This window comes from Acanthochromis polyacanthus, chromosome 8, assembly GCF_021347895.1.
Source record: "Acanthochromis polyacanthus isolate Apoly-LR-REF ecotype Palm Island chromosome 8, KAUST_Apoly_ChrSc, whole genome shotgun sequence".
Lineage (NCBI taxonomy): Eukaryota > Metazoa > Chordata > Actinopteri > Pomacentridae > Acanthochromis > Acanthochromis polyacanthus.
Genome location: NC_067120.1, coordinates 19,931,177 through 19,946,509, shown reverse-complemented (window position 1 = coordinate 19,946,509; position 15,333 = coordinate 19,931,177). Strand labels below are relative to the sequence as shown.

General features: G+C 40.3%; 1 protein-coding gene across 1 annotated transcript; it reads right to left on the bottom strand.

The window, feature by feature from the left end:
- Positions 1 to 117: 117 nt before the first annotated feature.
- On the bottom strand, positions 118 to 13,579 carry ireb2 (iron-responsive element binding protein 2). Its single transcript, XM_022204884.2, has 22 exons — positions 13,422 to 13,579; positions 11,309 to 11,395; positions 10,747 to 10,912; positions 10,317 to 10,454; positions 9,864 to 10,106; positions 9,434 to 9,503; positions 9,002 to 9,185; positions 8,694 to 8,833; positions 8,367 to 8,538; positions 8,056 to 8,156; positions 7,689 to 7,805; positions 7,300 to 7,459; positions 6,841 to 6,976; positions 5,896 to 5,980; positions 5,640 to 5,796; positions 5,115 to 5,239; positions 4,637 to 4,741; positions 4,324 to 4,466; positions 3,539 to 3,686; positions 2,872 to 2,994; positions 2,352 to 2,537; positions 118 to 2,202 (listed from the first exon to the last, which is right to left on the bottom strand). The coding sequence occupies exons 1-22, from the start codon at positions 13,444 to 13,446 to the stop codon at positions 2,092 to 2,094; spliced, it is 2,922 nt and encodes a 973-aa protein (XP_022060576.2). The 5' UTR covers positions 13,447 to 13,579; the 3' UTR covers positions 118 to 2,091.
- Positions 13,580 to 15,333: the final 1,754 nt, after the last annotated feature.

The following is a 15,333-nucleotide window of genomic DNA, read 5'->3' as shown; positions in this document are numbered from 1 at the left end:
TTCTGACTTTGAGTTGCTCGTACATGTAAAAATCTTGACTTTCCATTATGCAACTTCTGAGCATTTTTCATGTCTTAAGTGAACACAGTCCTCCTCACAAACTGCTACAGCACCAGCTTTGCTTTACCATTTATTAAAAACTATTTACAATATGATTCAGAGATACAGACACCCTCTCATGTGTGCAGCGATACACTTGGTTTGCATACGTTGCCTGCCTAAAGTGAAACAACAGAAGTGGCAGCAGTGGATCAGCTGAATGCCACACGAGGACGCTGCCGCTGTGCGCTTCAGTCCACAATGTTTCACCCCGCTATCACTGACAAATAACAGCAACCTGCTCAAATTAAGAAGGCAAACTAAAAGCAGGCGCTGGCCTCGCTGAAGAACTAAAAAGCAGACATGTCCTGGAATATGAAGCCGTATGAGAGACTGGTGTTTGTATGAGGCACCCAAAGAACAAAGAACATCACATGCTCGCTACTTGTTTCAGCTCGTTTTGGCAGTCGGTCAAAGTAAAACACCATTTTGCTAAGTCTTTAAATGAAGGACGGTTTTGCAAAACTTTCAGGCAGTTCATGGTTTTGACATCTTACACACAAGTGTAGGTATGAATCAAGAAGTTATCAAAAACAGCCAGCACAACGTCATGCTCTCCTTAAAACATAAATGCAAAAGGCTTCAGTCCAAATTGTAGATAATATTACACTGGATGGATGACTTCAGAATGTGCTGTTATCCACCAAAATACTCTCTGCTGAGTCAGAGCACAGTTATTAAATCACACAGCCGACACAAAGAAGTACGATGACTTAATGACAAGTCCAGGATCTCAACACACGGAGTTAGTGGTATTTTATAGGCAGGGCTGGTGTCCATTCACTTCAAATCTGCAAACTGCGATGTAGCGGGTAACGATTAAGCACTGAAAGCCAATTCTCAGTAATGACGGACTGACGATCTCCTCATGCAATGAGCTTTAGCGATATTTAACAAGTCCGACAGATGATCTCATCCGATGACACACATCACACAGTGGCATGAAGAGACCAAGCGCTACAATTACACTTTCAGTCATTTTGTGCCAAATCTCAGTAAGGTGTCAAAAAATAAAACCAGCAAGTCTCTTAATGGACTACTGTGACAATAGGAAATAAAGTTATTCCCTTTTTTTGCTGAGATTTAGATAAGAAGACCAATAATACCTATTGTGTTTACATTAAGATTGAAGCTACGGCCAGCAGTAGATTAGCTTAGTTTAGCACCAACAGTGGAAACAGCTAACCTCTTAATGCTGGAAAACTGTTTTATTTGACCTTTAATGTGATGCAGAAGACTGTCAGTCGTAGTAAGAGCCGTCTTTATGTAAGTGCTAAATAATGACAGCAAACAAAAGAATTTGTACATTTTTCCACAATAAAAAGTGACTGTATTAGGAAGCAGATTTACTTTCTACAAAAAGGTTTGATTAAAGAATTATTAACAGCACTTAATTTACATCAGATCGTTTTGGCCCCAATAGGAAATACTGGGAACTGACATCAAATCTGCAAATTTTGGAAATTCACAATTTTGACTTGGATGGTGGAAAAAAACAAACAGGCTGTGCTGCACCCTAAAAACAACGTATTCATGCCATCGTACCTAGCACCATCTCAGCCCTTCTAGGCAGGATTGTTTTGGGAGTTAAATGACAACAGAAGCAGGATTACTTTCTTGTTGGCTCACTTCCACAATGAATGAAAAGTCCCCTCAGTATGCCAACAACTAAACACAAAAAAACTATGTTCAAAGGCTGTCAAGGATCCAATCTTCTTACTGAGTGAATGTCACCATTTCTTCTTTGTTTTCATGTTCTTGTGAGGACTGCTGTCGCCAATGTAGAAACAGTCACTTGATTTAGAAGCAGCTCGGGTACAGGTCATTAGACCGATGTTTCAAAAGTCTCCAGACACTGATCCAGTTCAAATGGACAAAACATCAGCTGTCTTCTTGCTTCTATGAGTCTTTCTCGTCCATGCTGAAGACACTATATGAAGAGGGGCTGCTGTTCATGGAGTCAGCAGGTTGGGGATCAGGCTGCAGGCTGTTTCAGAGCAAAGTCCGGGCAACGTATCTAAGAAGCCCTCCGTGTTGGAAAAAGAGAATGTCCATCTCAGTGTCAAACAGAGCGGTGACGTCAAAGGACTTTCCTTGGCTGGTCTGCAAGAGAACAACAAACAAATCCTTCATTACACCAATAAATCAAAGACAAATACACTGGATTTAGGATAAATGACATCTAAATACTTGAAGACAAGAATCCCTTGCATATGATGCTACATCCTAGTGCTGTCTGCAGCGTTGCTCACCTTGACAGTGAGCTGCTGCCTCGGACTCAGGCTCTCTGGCAGGATGATGCTGAACCTCTCCTTCCCACTGAGCTCCAGTGAGTCGGCGTTCTGTCCGGTCAGAAACTGGAGCGGCATGATGCCCATTCCCACCAGCTGGTTCTTGTGCAGCTTCTCAAAGCTCTCAGCGATGACTGCACGCACTCCCTGCAACCAGACAGAAGCTGAAGACTGGCCAAAACAAGCGAGGGAGTAGAGGAACTGATCCTCAATGAATATGCCATTGTGTTACGAGTGAAGTCATCTTGTGCTCATTTCCAGATTCTACAACCTCTCAGAAAGCCTCTGGCTGACAAATCAAATAATACTCAATTGTAAGAAAACAATAGGTGTGAGGCTTTAAAAAACATTTGTTAAAAAGTCAGATTCATGGAAAATGGATACCCTGTGGCGGAATTAAAGTATTCTAATGTAAATGTGTCACATCAATCGAAGCGAAAGTGTAGCTTCTCCAGAGCAAACTGTGTGTGCAGTAGTTTACCAGCAGGTATGGTCCTTTGGCTACCCAGTCCCTGGAGTTTCCAGAGCCGTAGTCTTTGCCTGCCAGGATAATAAGGGGAATACCGTCTCTCTGATAGCGATCAGCTGCCTCGAAGACGTCCAGCTGATCGGACACACACAAGAAGAGAGGAAGTTATCAGCACAATATTGAAGGTCCAATAGGGTGAAAGTTTTTTTTTTAAAGCATTATTTTTGGGGCTTTTTAGGCCTTTATTGTATATGACAGTGAGAGAGAGAGACATGAAACATGGGTAGTAGAGTGGGGGAATGACATGCAGTAAATTGCCATGAACTGGATCCGAACCCACGACCGCTGTGTCAGGGACTACAGCCCGTTCATGGGTCACTCACCTAGCCAGCTGAGCTATCCAGGCTCTGTGAAAGTCCATTTTTTATCTTGTTTTGTGGTTGTAATAAACTTGGAGGTGTAAAATAAAAACTAAGACATGAAGACGTTTACTTCTGCCATTCCACAAGCCCCCCACAACCAGTTAGCATCCCACTTCAACCCAGGTGCTGTGTAACACCTAAATAGCCAATAGTTAACCAGCTCAAACTGTGATTGACAGCTGCGACTGTCGGCCAAACAAGAACAACTCAGAGTCTTGGTGAGCATAGGTCATTGGTCTGATGAAGTTCCTACTTACTGTCTGGTTTGAAGGAATGTGCAAAGTCTTTGGGCCTGCTTTGCCGATGAATCGATTCTGGAGCTTGATGCTGGCAAACGTGCCTCTGGTCATCACTGCGTCATTCCCTCTGCGAGCGCCGTACGAATTGAACTCGCGCGGTGTCAGCCTGAGGCCAGATATTCAAAAAGACATGAAAATACATTTGAATTTGTGCCATGACAGAAAAACAATTCCCAGTGGAAAACAGCTGCATCGTCGTTACGTGCTGTCACTATGTTTTCTATCAACTATTTCAAGATTTGCAAAGGCTTTCCTGTCTGTCTATGAGTTCATTCTGCCTATATGTTTGTAATTTGAATATTCTGTTTCGCATTCATCAATTTCTTTTATATAAAATGTGTTTTTCATTTGATTATCTCTGCAAACAGCAATACTATAATACTCCAATAAGTAGGAAAGGATGGAATATATAATGTCTGAGCTTAAAGTGGATACAGGATGACTGTGCTCATCATATCTTCTCAGGACTTTCGCAAAAAGAATATTCCGGTAACGTGCTGAAACCTTCTCATTTAAAGAGTAGAACCTTTTACTGACAGCATCTAGACTTTACCTGCTGCTATCTCCCCTCAGTGAGCCATTATTGATAACAGATCTTAATATCTTGCTGAATACAAAGCTGTGTAACTAACACTGCTTTGAAGTTTTAAAGCTCACGTTCATCCAGTGCTATTTTACACCTTCAAGTAAACTGTGCTATCAGTAAAAATGATTCTCCATGAGGGTTGATGCTTGAAACTGACCGTTTGCTCAGCAGGTACTTAGCAGCAGCGCTGACCCTGGCGATGCTGCCCGCTGGTGAGATGTGGTCCGTGGTCACTTTGTCCCCAAGGAACAGTAAGGCATGGGCATTTTCTATCGACTGAGGGGGATGCACCTCTTTACTCTGACAAAAATAAATAAAAATGTTTAAAAACAGAGGGAGAAAACGTGTTCATTTGCCAAATTCCAGCTGTATTTACTGCTGTAGTGGTAGTTCAATTTAGGAACACAGGAGCTACTCTCAGGTTCACATACAGCCAATGAACTTGAACAGAAAAAGGTCAGAGGACTTACCAATTTGCTGAAGAAAGACGGTGAACGGATATATGTGGACTTGTGATCCCAGGGGAAAACTACAGATTCTGGACATTCGATGTTGTTCCAAAACATGTTCCCTTTCTGGAAGAGAATGTGTGGACATTATTTTACTTCACTTAAAGCACAACACACGCAGACATAAAACAAAGATGGCGGAGTAACAAAATGCCTAAACAGAAAGCATTTCAGCCGTCGTACATCTCACAGGTGTCTGATGAAACAGCAGGCTTCTATGTAGTTCAATAAGGCTTCACCGGGGTTGTAATGAGTCATCTGTCGTATGTTAGTTATGACCTGAAGAGTATTTTTAGGCTTTAAGTCTATTTTCCATTATTTTGTCTGTGTAACTGCAGTCATTTTGTCCTAAATATGTTCTGTGCAGGCCTAGCACTCTCTGCTGCTCATGCTGTAGTTACTGTGTGCACACTGTACTAGAAAGTGAAAGTCTCCTAACCTCCATCCTTCCCCTGAGATCCCTAAACATGGAGGAGATGACTTTGTCCTCTTCAGTCTGTTGGACCTCCTCTCTGGACGGCCAGATATCGCGAAGATACACCTCCTTCCCCTCCGATGTAAAACCTGATTGAACAATCAGAAGCCCAATTGAAGAATCAGAAAAAAGCTCATCAAATGATAAAACACACTCTTTCTGTCACCGAATCTTTAACCTGTTTCCATAGTGAAGTTTTTAAATGTGACGTCTAATCTAAAAAAGAACATTACAGAAGTTCTAAACAGAAAAGAAAGAATATGAAAGACAAGATAAAACAGGACCAGGACTAGTCTTGCCAGTTTAAGTTTTCAACACAAATCTCTATTCAGCTGCAACATTTCCACCAACACTGTCATTGTTTTCACTTGCTCTCTGGATGCCTGTCTACACAAAACATGCTCACTTAGTGTAATTCCTAAAATCCCCTGATGATCCTCAGCTCTGACAGAAACAGCTTAAGAGAGCTCCTGACGCTGCCTTACTTACCCAAAGGCTCTTTCTCAAAGTCGATTCCCACAGTGCCTGCAATAGCATAAGCCACCACCAGGGGAGGGGAGGCCAGGTAGTTGGCACGCACACAGTCGCATAGACGGCCTTCAAAGTGCCTGTTGCCTGATAGCACACCGCAGGCCACCAGATCCCCCTGAAACAAAAGGCATCATCAAGATCTGACTGTTGTGAAATTATCAGTTTTATTAATGAGTCGCAGAAATAGCTTCATGCAGCATCGTGAAGATCTCACCTGTTTGATTGCATCTACGACAGCTTCTGGTAGCGGTGCTGTGTTCCCCACACACGTGGCACAGCCATAACCTATCACCTCAAACCTTCACATGAAGGACATCAGTGTTGTATAAAAGAAAAAAAATCCATTTAGTATCTTTTGTGTTGCTTGTTCCCACACAAACCTTGTATTTGACAGCAGATAACACATGCTTCTATAATGTTTTTCTATTTCACAGCACACTGCAGTCATTAAAGTAAAACACAAGGCCCAGTAGGATACACATATTTACTACACCATGGAACCGTCTTATCATAAAAGTTCATGCAAAAGCCTAAACATACATTTCTCTGGGTGCATAAAGAAATAGTCATGGTGACATTTACGAAGGACTGATGTTAAAGTTGAATGTGTCGTTTGAGCCCCAACACAGTGCTACAGATGCTGCTAACATCTTTTTTTCTCAGGCATGCCTTGTGTTTTTAATGTTGTAACTCAACCACTAATTCTGCTAGCAATAGTTACAAATAATTAGAAAAGATTTTACAAACAAATTTATTTGGTAAAATTGTCAGCGCAATCCAGAAGAACAGAATTTTTAGCTGATGGGGACTTAAGCATCTGCTCTTGCAGTTACAATAAACTTACATTAAAATCTCATCATCCTTAGGCAAGGACAGTTTATTTGTATTCCTCCTTTCAACAAGCCAATAAAACTACTTTACATAAGACATAAAAAGGCATTGAGGCGCGATATAACAGAAAGACAATGCAATATATAAAAGACTACATGAAAGACTAAACTTGCAAACTGTTTCCAAACCAAAGCCGCTCAGTCGTAAACTGCTCAAGCGCAGGTTGCACCACCTCAGAACCGCTAGTGAGAGTTCATCTCTGGCCACTGCCTTGGTGCTAAAGGTGTATTTGTGTGCGTGTGTGTAGTCATTGAGTACACATGCTTACCCCAGCTGGCTTAGGTAAGGCAGGACTCCACTGGTATTGAGGTAGTGAGTGACCATGCCACTTCCAGGAGCCAGACTGGTCCGAATGTAAGGCTTGACGACAAGCCCGGCCTCCACAGCCTTTTTGGCCAGAAGACCTGCCAATCACAAATACCACCATGTTAATGCAAATGTGCAGTTCATAAAAAAACCACACAGCAAAGTTATCCCAAAGCAGCACATGAGTTTAATGAGTCAGTGAAGCATTAATGCACTAATTCAGAGTGTAGATTGTGGCATTAAATGAAGACTTAATTACTGTACGATGAAATGTATATATGACTGATAAAGGTAAAAGCTTGTTAATCTCACACATTAGAAGAAATTCTTGTAAAAATGAACAACTGACTGGCCTCACACATTTGACAAGAGAGAATTTTTTTATGGGATATTTGATCACTGATTTACAACAGTTCTTCACCTGCAGTCAACATGACAGACGGGTTGCAGTTGTTGGTACAGCTGATAACAGCAGCGATGACCACGGAGCCATGGGCCAGCTGGTACTCCTGACCACAGTGCAGGAAAGGAACACGGGTCTCCTGCTTCTCCTTAGCGATGTGAAAGCCTTTAAAACCCACCTGGAGACGGACCAAAGAAAACACATTTACAATATTTCACTGAACTCAACTAATGGACACCAAAAGATGTCGGCAAAGCAGCACTAGAATCTCCATTAATTATGTGATCATAACCTCGAGGCTCACCCGAACCGCCAAATATCTGGTTATCCTAAATCACATATTACGATGAGGACTGACAGAGGACAAGAGTCGGCTCTAATATGAGTCTTATGCTTTTGCACATTACCTTCTCATCAAGACAACTCTGGAAGTCTTGTTTCATGCTGCTGACTGCTACTCTGTCCTGAGGCCGCTTCGGTCCACTCACATGGGGCACCATAGAGCTCAGGTCGATCTCAATCACCTGGACAAACAATAGAGGCTATATTTTAACTCATTACTCAAATTAAAATGATTTACATTTGCTCTTTTGGCTAATTGTTGCAAACACAGCCACAATAGTTACTACTTTTGTGGGCTTTGAAAACTATTTGGAGGGAGAAAAGCAACACATTATGTCTGATAAAAAACAGTATTTTTATGCACTTTTCAGGGTAAATTTACAAAAATACATTTACTGTCAAAACTGGACTGGATTCAAAGGTAAAGATTACCTCAGAGTACTCGGGGTCTTCTGAGTTGTCTTCATAGCTTCGGAAAAGTTTTACAGCCTTCATGTAAGACTCCAACAATTCAAGTTTTTCTTGGGCAAAATCTGGGAGGGTGAATTACAACATGTGAATTACCAACCTAAAAAAAATGCTATTACAACGTAGTACTGTGTTACACATGGGCAATTACAAGTACAACTTTTGAACTTGGACAGCAGCAAATATTCAGCAAGATGGAAAACACAGGCTGCCCCACTAAGCAGTGCTGTACACGTCGGAACTCTTAATATATAAGCACCGCTTGGGGAACTTACTTGTCTTTTTAAAGTGCTTGAGTGTGACTTGGTCGACAGGGAAGAAGCTAACAGTAGCATTGTATTCTGGGCACATGTTGGCAATGGTGGTTCGGTCAGGAGCTGATAGCTGGGAGACACCGGGTCCGAAAAACTCCACAAACTTCCCAGAAATACCAGCTTGTCGCAAGTGCTGAAAAACAAATGCACAAAACACGTTAAGAGGCAACGGTAGTGTATTTGCATATTAATTGTATTAAAGGTTCAGTTCCACTTCTAATTGCTCTAGTTTGTTTTGATGAAAGACTCATACAGAAAGACATACTAAAAAACAGAAAGGAGTCTTACCTTTGTGATGCCGAGGACGATGTCTATAGATGTGGTCAGGGGGTTAATGGAGCCCACCAGTTTACAGCCGACCACCTGAGGAAGGGTCAGAGACACGGGCTGACCCAACATCACAGCCTCTGACTCAATGCCTCCAACACCTGATGAAGGAAAGAAAGATGAGCACGGAAATAAGAAGCACTTCCAGCAAAGTGAATCTGTCTTACATACAGTGATATCACTTTCATCATTTAGTCAAATAGTTTTTGATTCCCTAAAATCGTGAGTTTTCTTTTGACATGTGAAATATTGGTCTGCAAATGTTTTACCCCAGCCAAGAATGCCCAGGCCGTTGATCATGGTGGTATGAGAGTCAGTTCCCACGACGCTGTCAGGGTAGATGAATCCGTCGTGGACCTGCACCACTCTGGACAGATACTCCAGATTCACCTGGTGGACTGCGCCAACATCCGGAGGAACCACGTTCACATTCTTAAATACTTTGGAACACCACTGTTTGGTAAAGAGAATAAAAATGTTAAAATGTAACTGCATAATTTTGTCTAAAGCAGACAGATGCAGACAACTTTGACTTAATATGTTGAGTGATGCCAAAATGTGGACTTATTTAGGTACAGTTATTAATACAACTTCTTCTGATTACAATACTACCTAAACTGCATAAAATACATTCTCAAAAGTGTCCCCAGGGATCACTGTCTGACACAGAAATACAAAATGACATCTGCTCTTCATGATACCTTGAAGAACTGAAGTCTTTCTTTGTTTCTGATCAGTTCCATTTCCTGATTCTTCACAGCTGTTTCAGTTCTGCAGGAAAAAAAAGAACAAATCAAAACTAAACCTGCAAAAGGGGAACTCTGTTTTAATCAGTAATAATATCTCAACTCATTTAACCTGAATGTGCATTTATTTAAAACTGAAAAACAAGTAATTACCATGTGATCCCTCAAAAAACAAATCTGGACAAACATGAGTGTGAAAATTGGACAAAATGCAGCGTTGCATTTTGTAGACTTCATTAATACGAAAACAACATGAGACAAATGCAGATCCGCTTAAATCCTCTCCACAGAAGCTGACAGATTTGACGTCTGTTTTTCCACTCCTGTTTAAATTAAACTACCCTCATGATGTACATTTTCAGCCCCTCTGTCCTTCAAATCTTACTCAGAGACGGGTTTCAGGTGGAAAGGGCAGAGGAGAGGTGTGTTCTCAATCTGCTGGACAGAGGCTGAAGGTCGACCCGGGGAAGCAGCAGAGTCACTGCAGGCAGCTTTACTACAGGAGCCCCGCTGGCCTCCACACTGTGAGCCTCCTCTGGACGGAGGCCTGGTGGGAGCTGAGCGAGAAGAACCCTGGCTCTGGCTTGGACTGTCCCCTCCACCAGGGTTGGGAGCATTCTGTATGGCACTGTGGATAAAATGGAAAATGGAAAAAAAGAAACATTACTAACAGAATTAATAAATCAGATCTGCATTCTTACTTAGGTATTAATTACTACATTATTACTTTTACCATTCAACTTTCTGTAAATAACAAACAGATACAACTGTAAAGGTCATACATGTGTCCAGTTTTAGCACATTACAACATACAATAACAAAATATAGACGCACACACCATTTGTTATAATCAATCTGTAATGAGTGGTCTACTATAAGGTCTGTGGGGCATTTCGGGTTGACCAGGCTTGGATCCACACCATGCTTAGCCACAGCGTCTCTCATGGCTGCCAGGTCCACCATGGCAGGAATACCACTGTCAAAGGACAAAAAAAGAAACCATCCTTCAGCGATTTATAGGATAATACTCACAGTCGCTTTTCATTTACAGAGCTCACAACATGACTAACTTGTTTATGTGAAAGAAGACAAGGAAAAATCATGGTGACAAAGAATCTGATAAGCTAACGGTTGATGGTTCACCTGTTTTGCCCACATCTCACCACTCAGCGATCTGTTCTGATTTCTCTAATTAAAGGGAGCAGATTAAATCTCATGTTTTGCAGCACAGAGGACCAGTGTTGATGTAAAAACAGCGTGAAACTCACGTGAAGTCCTGCAGGAGGACTCGAGCTGGAGAGAATGGCACCTCAGCTTTATTCTGCTGCTGCTGCCAGTCCAAGATGTTCTGGATGTCTTCCTCTTTCGTGTAAAAGCCATCGCAGCTACGTATTGCTGCCTCCAGTAAGACGCGGATTGAGAGAGGCAGCTTGTCTACACAAAGCAAACAAAAAGAGGTGCTGCCCTTTAATTTCCCCGAATAAACAGCATATAATTAAATCAAATTATTTTTTAACGGTTTACTGTCCCTGCTACACAACCTTAAGTCATCAACAGAAATGAAGCATTTGTTCAGAATATAACGTACCAAACCAATGGAAGCTTACATGTCAATTCAAGAACAACCTTAAACTGCAAGTAAGTACATTCACAAACATTTTAACTTTTCCTGTTCATACATTTTCATAGAGCTATTCTGGGACACAGCAGCATAAAACACAAGCATATAAAGTGACTGAGAAGTGCACCATGTTGACAGTTTTCTAGTGTACCATGACCTTAAACACACAATATCTTGCAAAAGTATCCAGTCTGAAGGTCTGAACTCACCATATCTTGGATCATTTAATTTATGTGGATTGAAGAACTTGATCTTTCCATCTTTCAGTGTGTCAATTAGATGGTTGTATGGGTGCTCTACAGACGGGAAATAAACAGTTATCAAAATGCAACTATAATACCAATCTGCATGTTACAAGTGTAGGAAATTACCACATGTAGTCACCTCAAAAAAATTTTTATGTGCCTCAGCATTTCTGCTTAATGACCAGGGATATTCTCCGAGACTTCAAAATGAAGTCAAGCAGTAGAAACAACTACTGTTACTAATATTTATCCAGTGAGGGTCTCCTTAAAACAAATGATTTAACACAAGCACACAAGTTAAGCCGTGTCTGAAGAAGATGGCAGGAGGTCTACATTTTTTTATTAATGCACACTTTGTAGTATTCGTAATTATTAGTAGTTATTAGTTTGTAGCTATTACATGTTAAAGAACTGGTGGAAAAACTAAGCTAAGCAAATACTGAAACCTCTGTAGACAGAGTAGTCTTCTGAGTCTTGGCACAGTATTACTCAACAGGACATCACACTGTAATATTAGTTCTCAGGTTTCTGCCTTTGAAAGCAACACATTTTATGATCCTTCTGGATCAAAAACTGCACACAATACACTGGACTAGCCCCAAAATAATCTTTGACATAAAGTATTCAGTGTATGTGTGTATTTACTGAATAAATGCAAAAGGGAAGAATGTCCACAAGATGCTGAGATGAAAGTTGAGGCCCTCACAATTAAATGTAAACACACATATAAAACTGGTTCAGTAAAATTCCTACAAATCTGATAACACACCAACGCGAATGACCCACTGGGGGTTTCTTATCTTCTCCATCTGCAGCATTTCCTCTACACACGTTCACTAGTGGTGTGGCACCGCAGAAAGAAGATTATTGCTGCTGCTGGAGAAGCAGGCGGATAAACAAAACCCTGCAATTTAGCTCAATTTACCCAAGCAGACATAAACCAGTTTTTTACAAAAAAGCTTTTATCTCTGCCGAATATTGACACGAGAACAATGTTTGTGCAGCCAACTCTACCAAAATATTTTTATTGTAAAAATTTGCAGAAAGGATTTTTTTAAAGTTTATGCTGTATGAATATACCAGAAAGACTGGAAATCTTTATGTGACAGACACCTAACCTCGAAATTTCTTGCCACACTGAGAAGCTTTTGTCAGGCCCTGCAGTAATGCTCTCATTGTAACTGTGTGCATTAATAAAATTATGAGGGTAATGCAAAACAAGCAACGTGGGAAATATACAGAACATTATACACCATGTGAAACTCAACAACACCAGTGGATTAGCTGTGAAATCTTGTGGCAATAAATCCTTATGAGAAACTGTCTTCTCGGATAAAATGAAGGGCCGGATGGCTGACTAAAACCTTTATAGCATTGTGAGACAGGTTAAAGAAGAATTAGTACAAAATCAGCTTTAAACCTAAGCTAAACTCTGATATTTTTGCCAGTCAGTGTCACTGCGATGGAGGTCTGAAATGACGCTATAAAACAGTCCTGAACGGAACGACAACCCCCGTGTCAATATAACGGTCAAAACACGCACTGCAAAGACAAATCTAGCCAGTAGAAATGTCAGTAATGTTGTCGATTATCCCTATAAATTTAGTCATCTTCGCATGTGAGCAGATGACAAGGTGAGAGAGGCAGTATATGCTAGCAAAGGTTCAAGCTGCTAACACTGCTTCTTATCGTAACCCACACTCTCGCTAACCAAGCACTTATCGTGCTACCGGGTGAACGTCCTGAAGAGATAAGAAAAAACCTACATAAAACGTAAGTTACAGATATTGTACGCTAAAGTTGTGACATTATGAGCAAAGTACAGACAACACTGCTTTGCGACGTTAGGTAATATAACAGCTCTGAGTTGTACAGTGAGCTTTACCGAGCTAGCTAATGTTAGCTTTTATGTCTCTAACAGAGCGACGCCGGTACACTTCATGTAACGTTCACTAAAAGCAAATGAGAGGTAATTTTAGGGCAACGCCAGCTTTTTAAACCGATTCATGTCTTTTCGGTTGAAAGGCAGCTCGAATGAGAGCGCGTTGTGGAAGGTTAGTAAAAGACATCCCTTTACCTTTGACTGGGGAAGTGAGCGCCATGATGACTTCTGAAATCAACACGACCCGTTCTCACTACTGCACAGGCACCACCGAACCGACCAATCAGAGAGCAGACAGCTGACCAATCAGAGCACAGAGATCTAAGGTCCACGCCCACCTTTAATTAGTAATAAAAGGACAAAAAAAACAGATTTGAAATATGAACCCTCATCCTATATCATATCAGTATCATATCATCCCACCATATCAGTATTTAAAATCTTTTCATCATTTCGGTACCCTAACGTGAACATTATTTGTGTTGTATTTATATGACTCAAAATTTTACCAACAAATCTGTCCTGTCGAGATCTGCTTGCCATTGTTATCCAACAAAAAACAGTGATGTCTTTTTTTTTTTTTTTTTTAAAGCTACATCATAGAGATATATGTTGGATTTGTTACTGCTAATCTTACTAATGCTAAGAGACAGGAGAGACAGAATACACTTCCTCAAATCTTTCTTTTTACACAGCCGTCCTTCTCTGTAGCCTTGAAAATGTTTATATTTGTGTTTTTACTCCCACACTCACACAATGTCCTGATCATGTTATGACGGCACATTATTTAGTACAGTTTTAGTTTTATTTTGCATAATAAAGCATACATATATGCTCTATGATGCCTATATTATTAAACTACTTGTTCTATTTCTGACTTTGAACATCATCTTATTTTAAGGACATTTGGATTTCTTTGGGTCATCTACTGAAAACATCAGGAAATCGGTGTCTATCTCCTTCAAAATGACTACGAGTGACATTTTAATTTAGGATCCATGGAAAACTGAGTTCAACAAAAAAAAAGTCCATCTATTAAATCTGCATAGGCAGATGTTTGTATGTGTTTCTCCGGGGTGCCCCAGGACCCCAGTAATTGGAATTATTAAAACAACTGACTAAAATGGAGACAGCACACAATGCTATAAGTCACTAGGAACAAATTGAATGGAAAAATAATGGGGAATTGTGTAGTTTAGAATAAATCATCTGTGAGACATGACAAAGAAATTTAGGACAAAGATTTAACTGAAGATGTTTCAAAATCATGAACAGGCACATATGAATACAGAAGAATTTATCATACAAAAAAAATCACTGCCTCATTCTCGAGTCATTGAATTCACAAAAGTTCACTCTTGTCCTTGGAAAGAGCATGTGAGAGAAGCAATAAATGCTCAAGGTCCACTTGGTTTTTCTGACACTTCTCAGCTTTATCACCTGATACATTTTTCTCAGTTGTCATGACGATAGTTCCCTCATTTACCTGTTACTAGAGTTCAGTTATCCAAAGATATTATTTGTACATTCAACCTACCTCAAACATAACACAAAATCCAAAAAAAGCCTTTGTTGCAGGTCATCTTTGTTCAGCACCTTGCTAAATGAGGTACAACATGTAATTAAATCTTAGCAGAAGTGTCCAAAGTTAGATTTAAAATCGTGACCTTGATACCCACAGTTTGACAGCATCTTTAATGGTCATTCACATTTTAAACTTTGTTCCAACACAAGAGAAAATGAGACATTTGGATTTACAGCCTCCAGGGAAAAAAGATAGAAAAAATGGATGTATGTAATGTATGTATTATGAAATAAAATATTAGGAATGATGTTAACTCTTCAGCAAAGCAAAGCATACTACAGTTGTTCTACATAAATCATTCAAAACGTATTCTATGAGTTGTAAACACTTAATTATTAAGCAACTAATCAGTGCACATGGCAGCCCATAATAAAAATAATAACTAGAAATGCAATCTGAGATCACAGTACTCTGCCAAGGATGCTCAGTTGATGTATTATTTCCTACGGATGAAATTAAAAAAAAAAAAAATGTATCCAGACTATAGGCCACATCACTGCCAAAATCTAATCACTTGGTCCT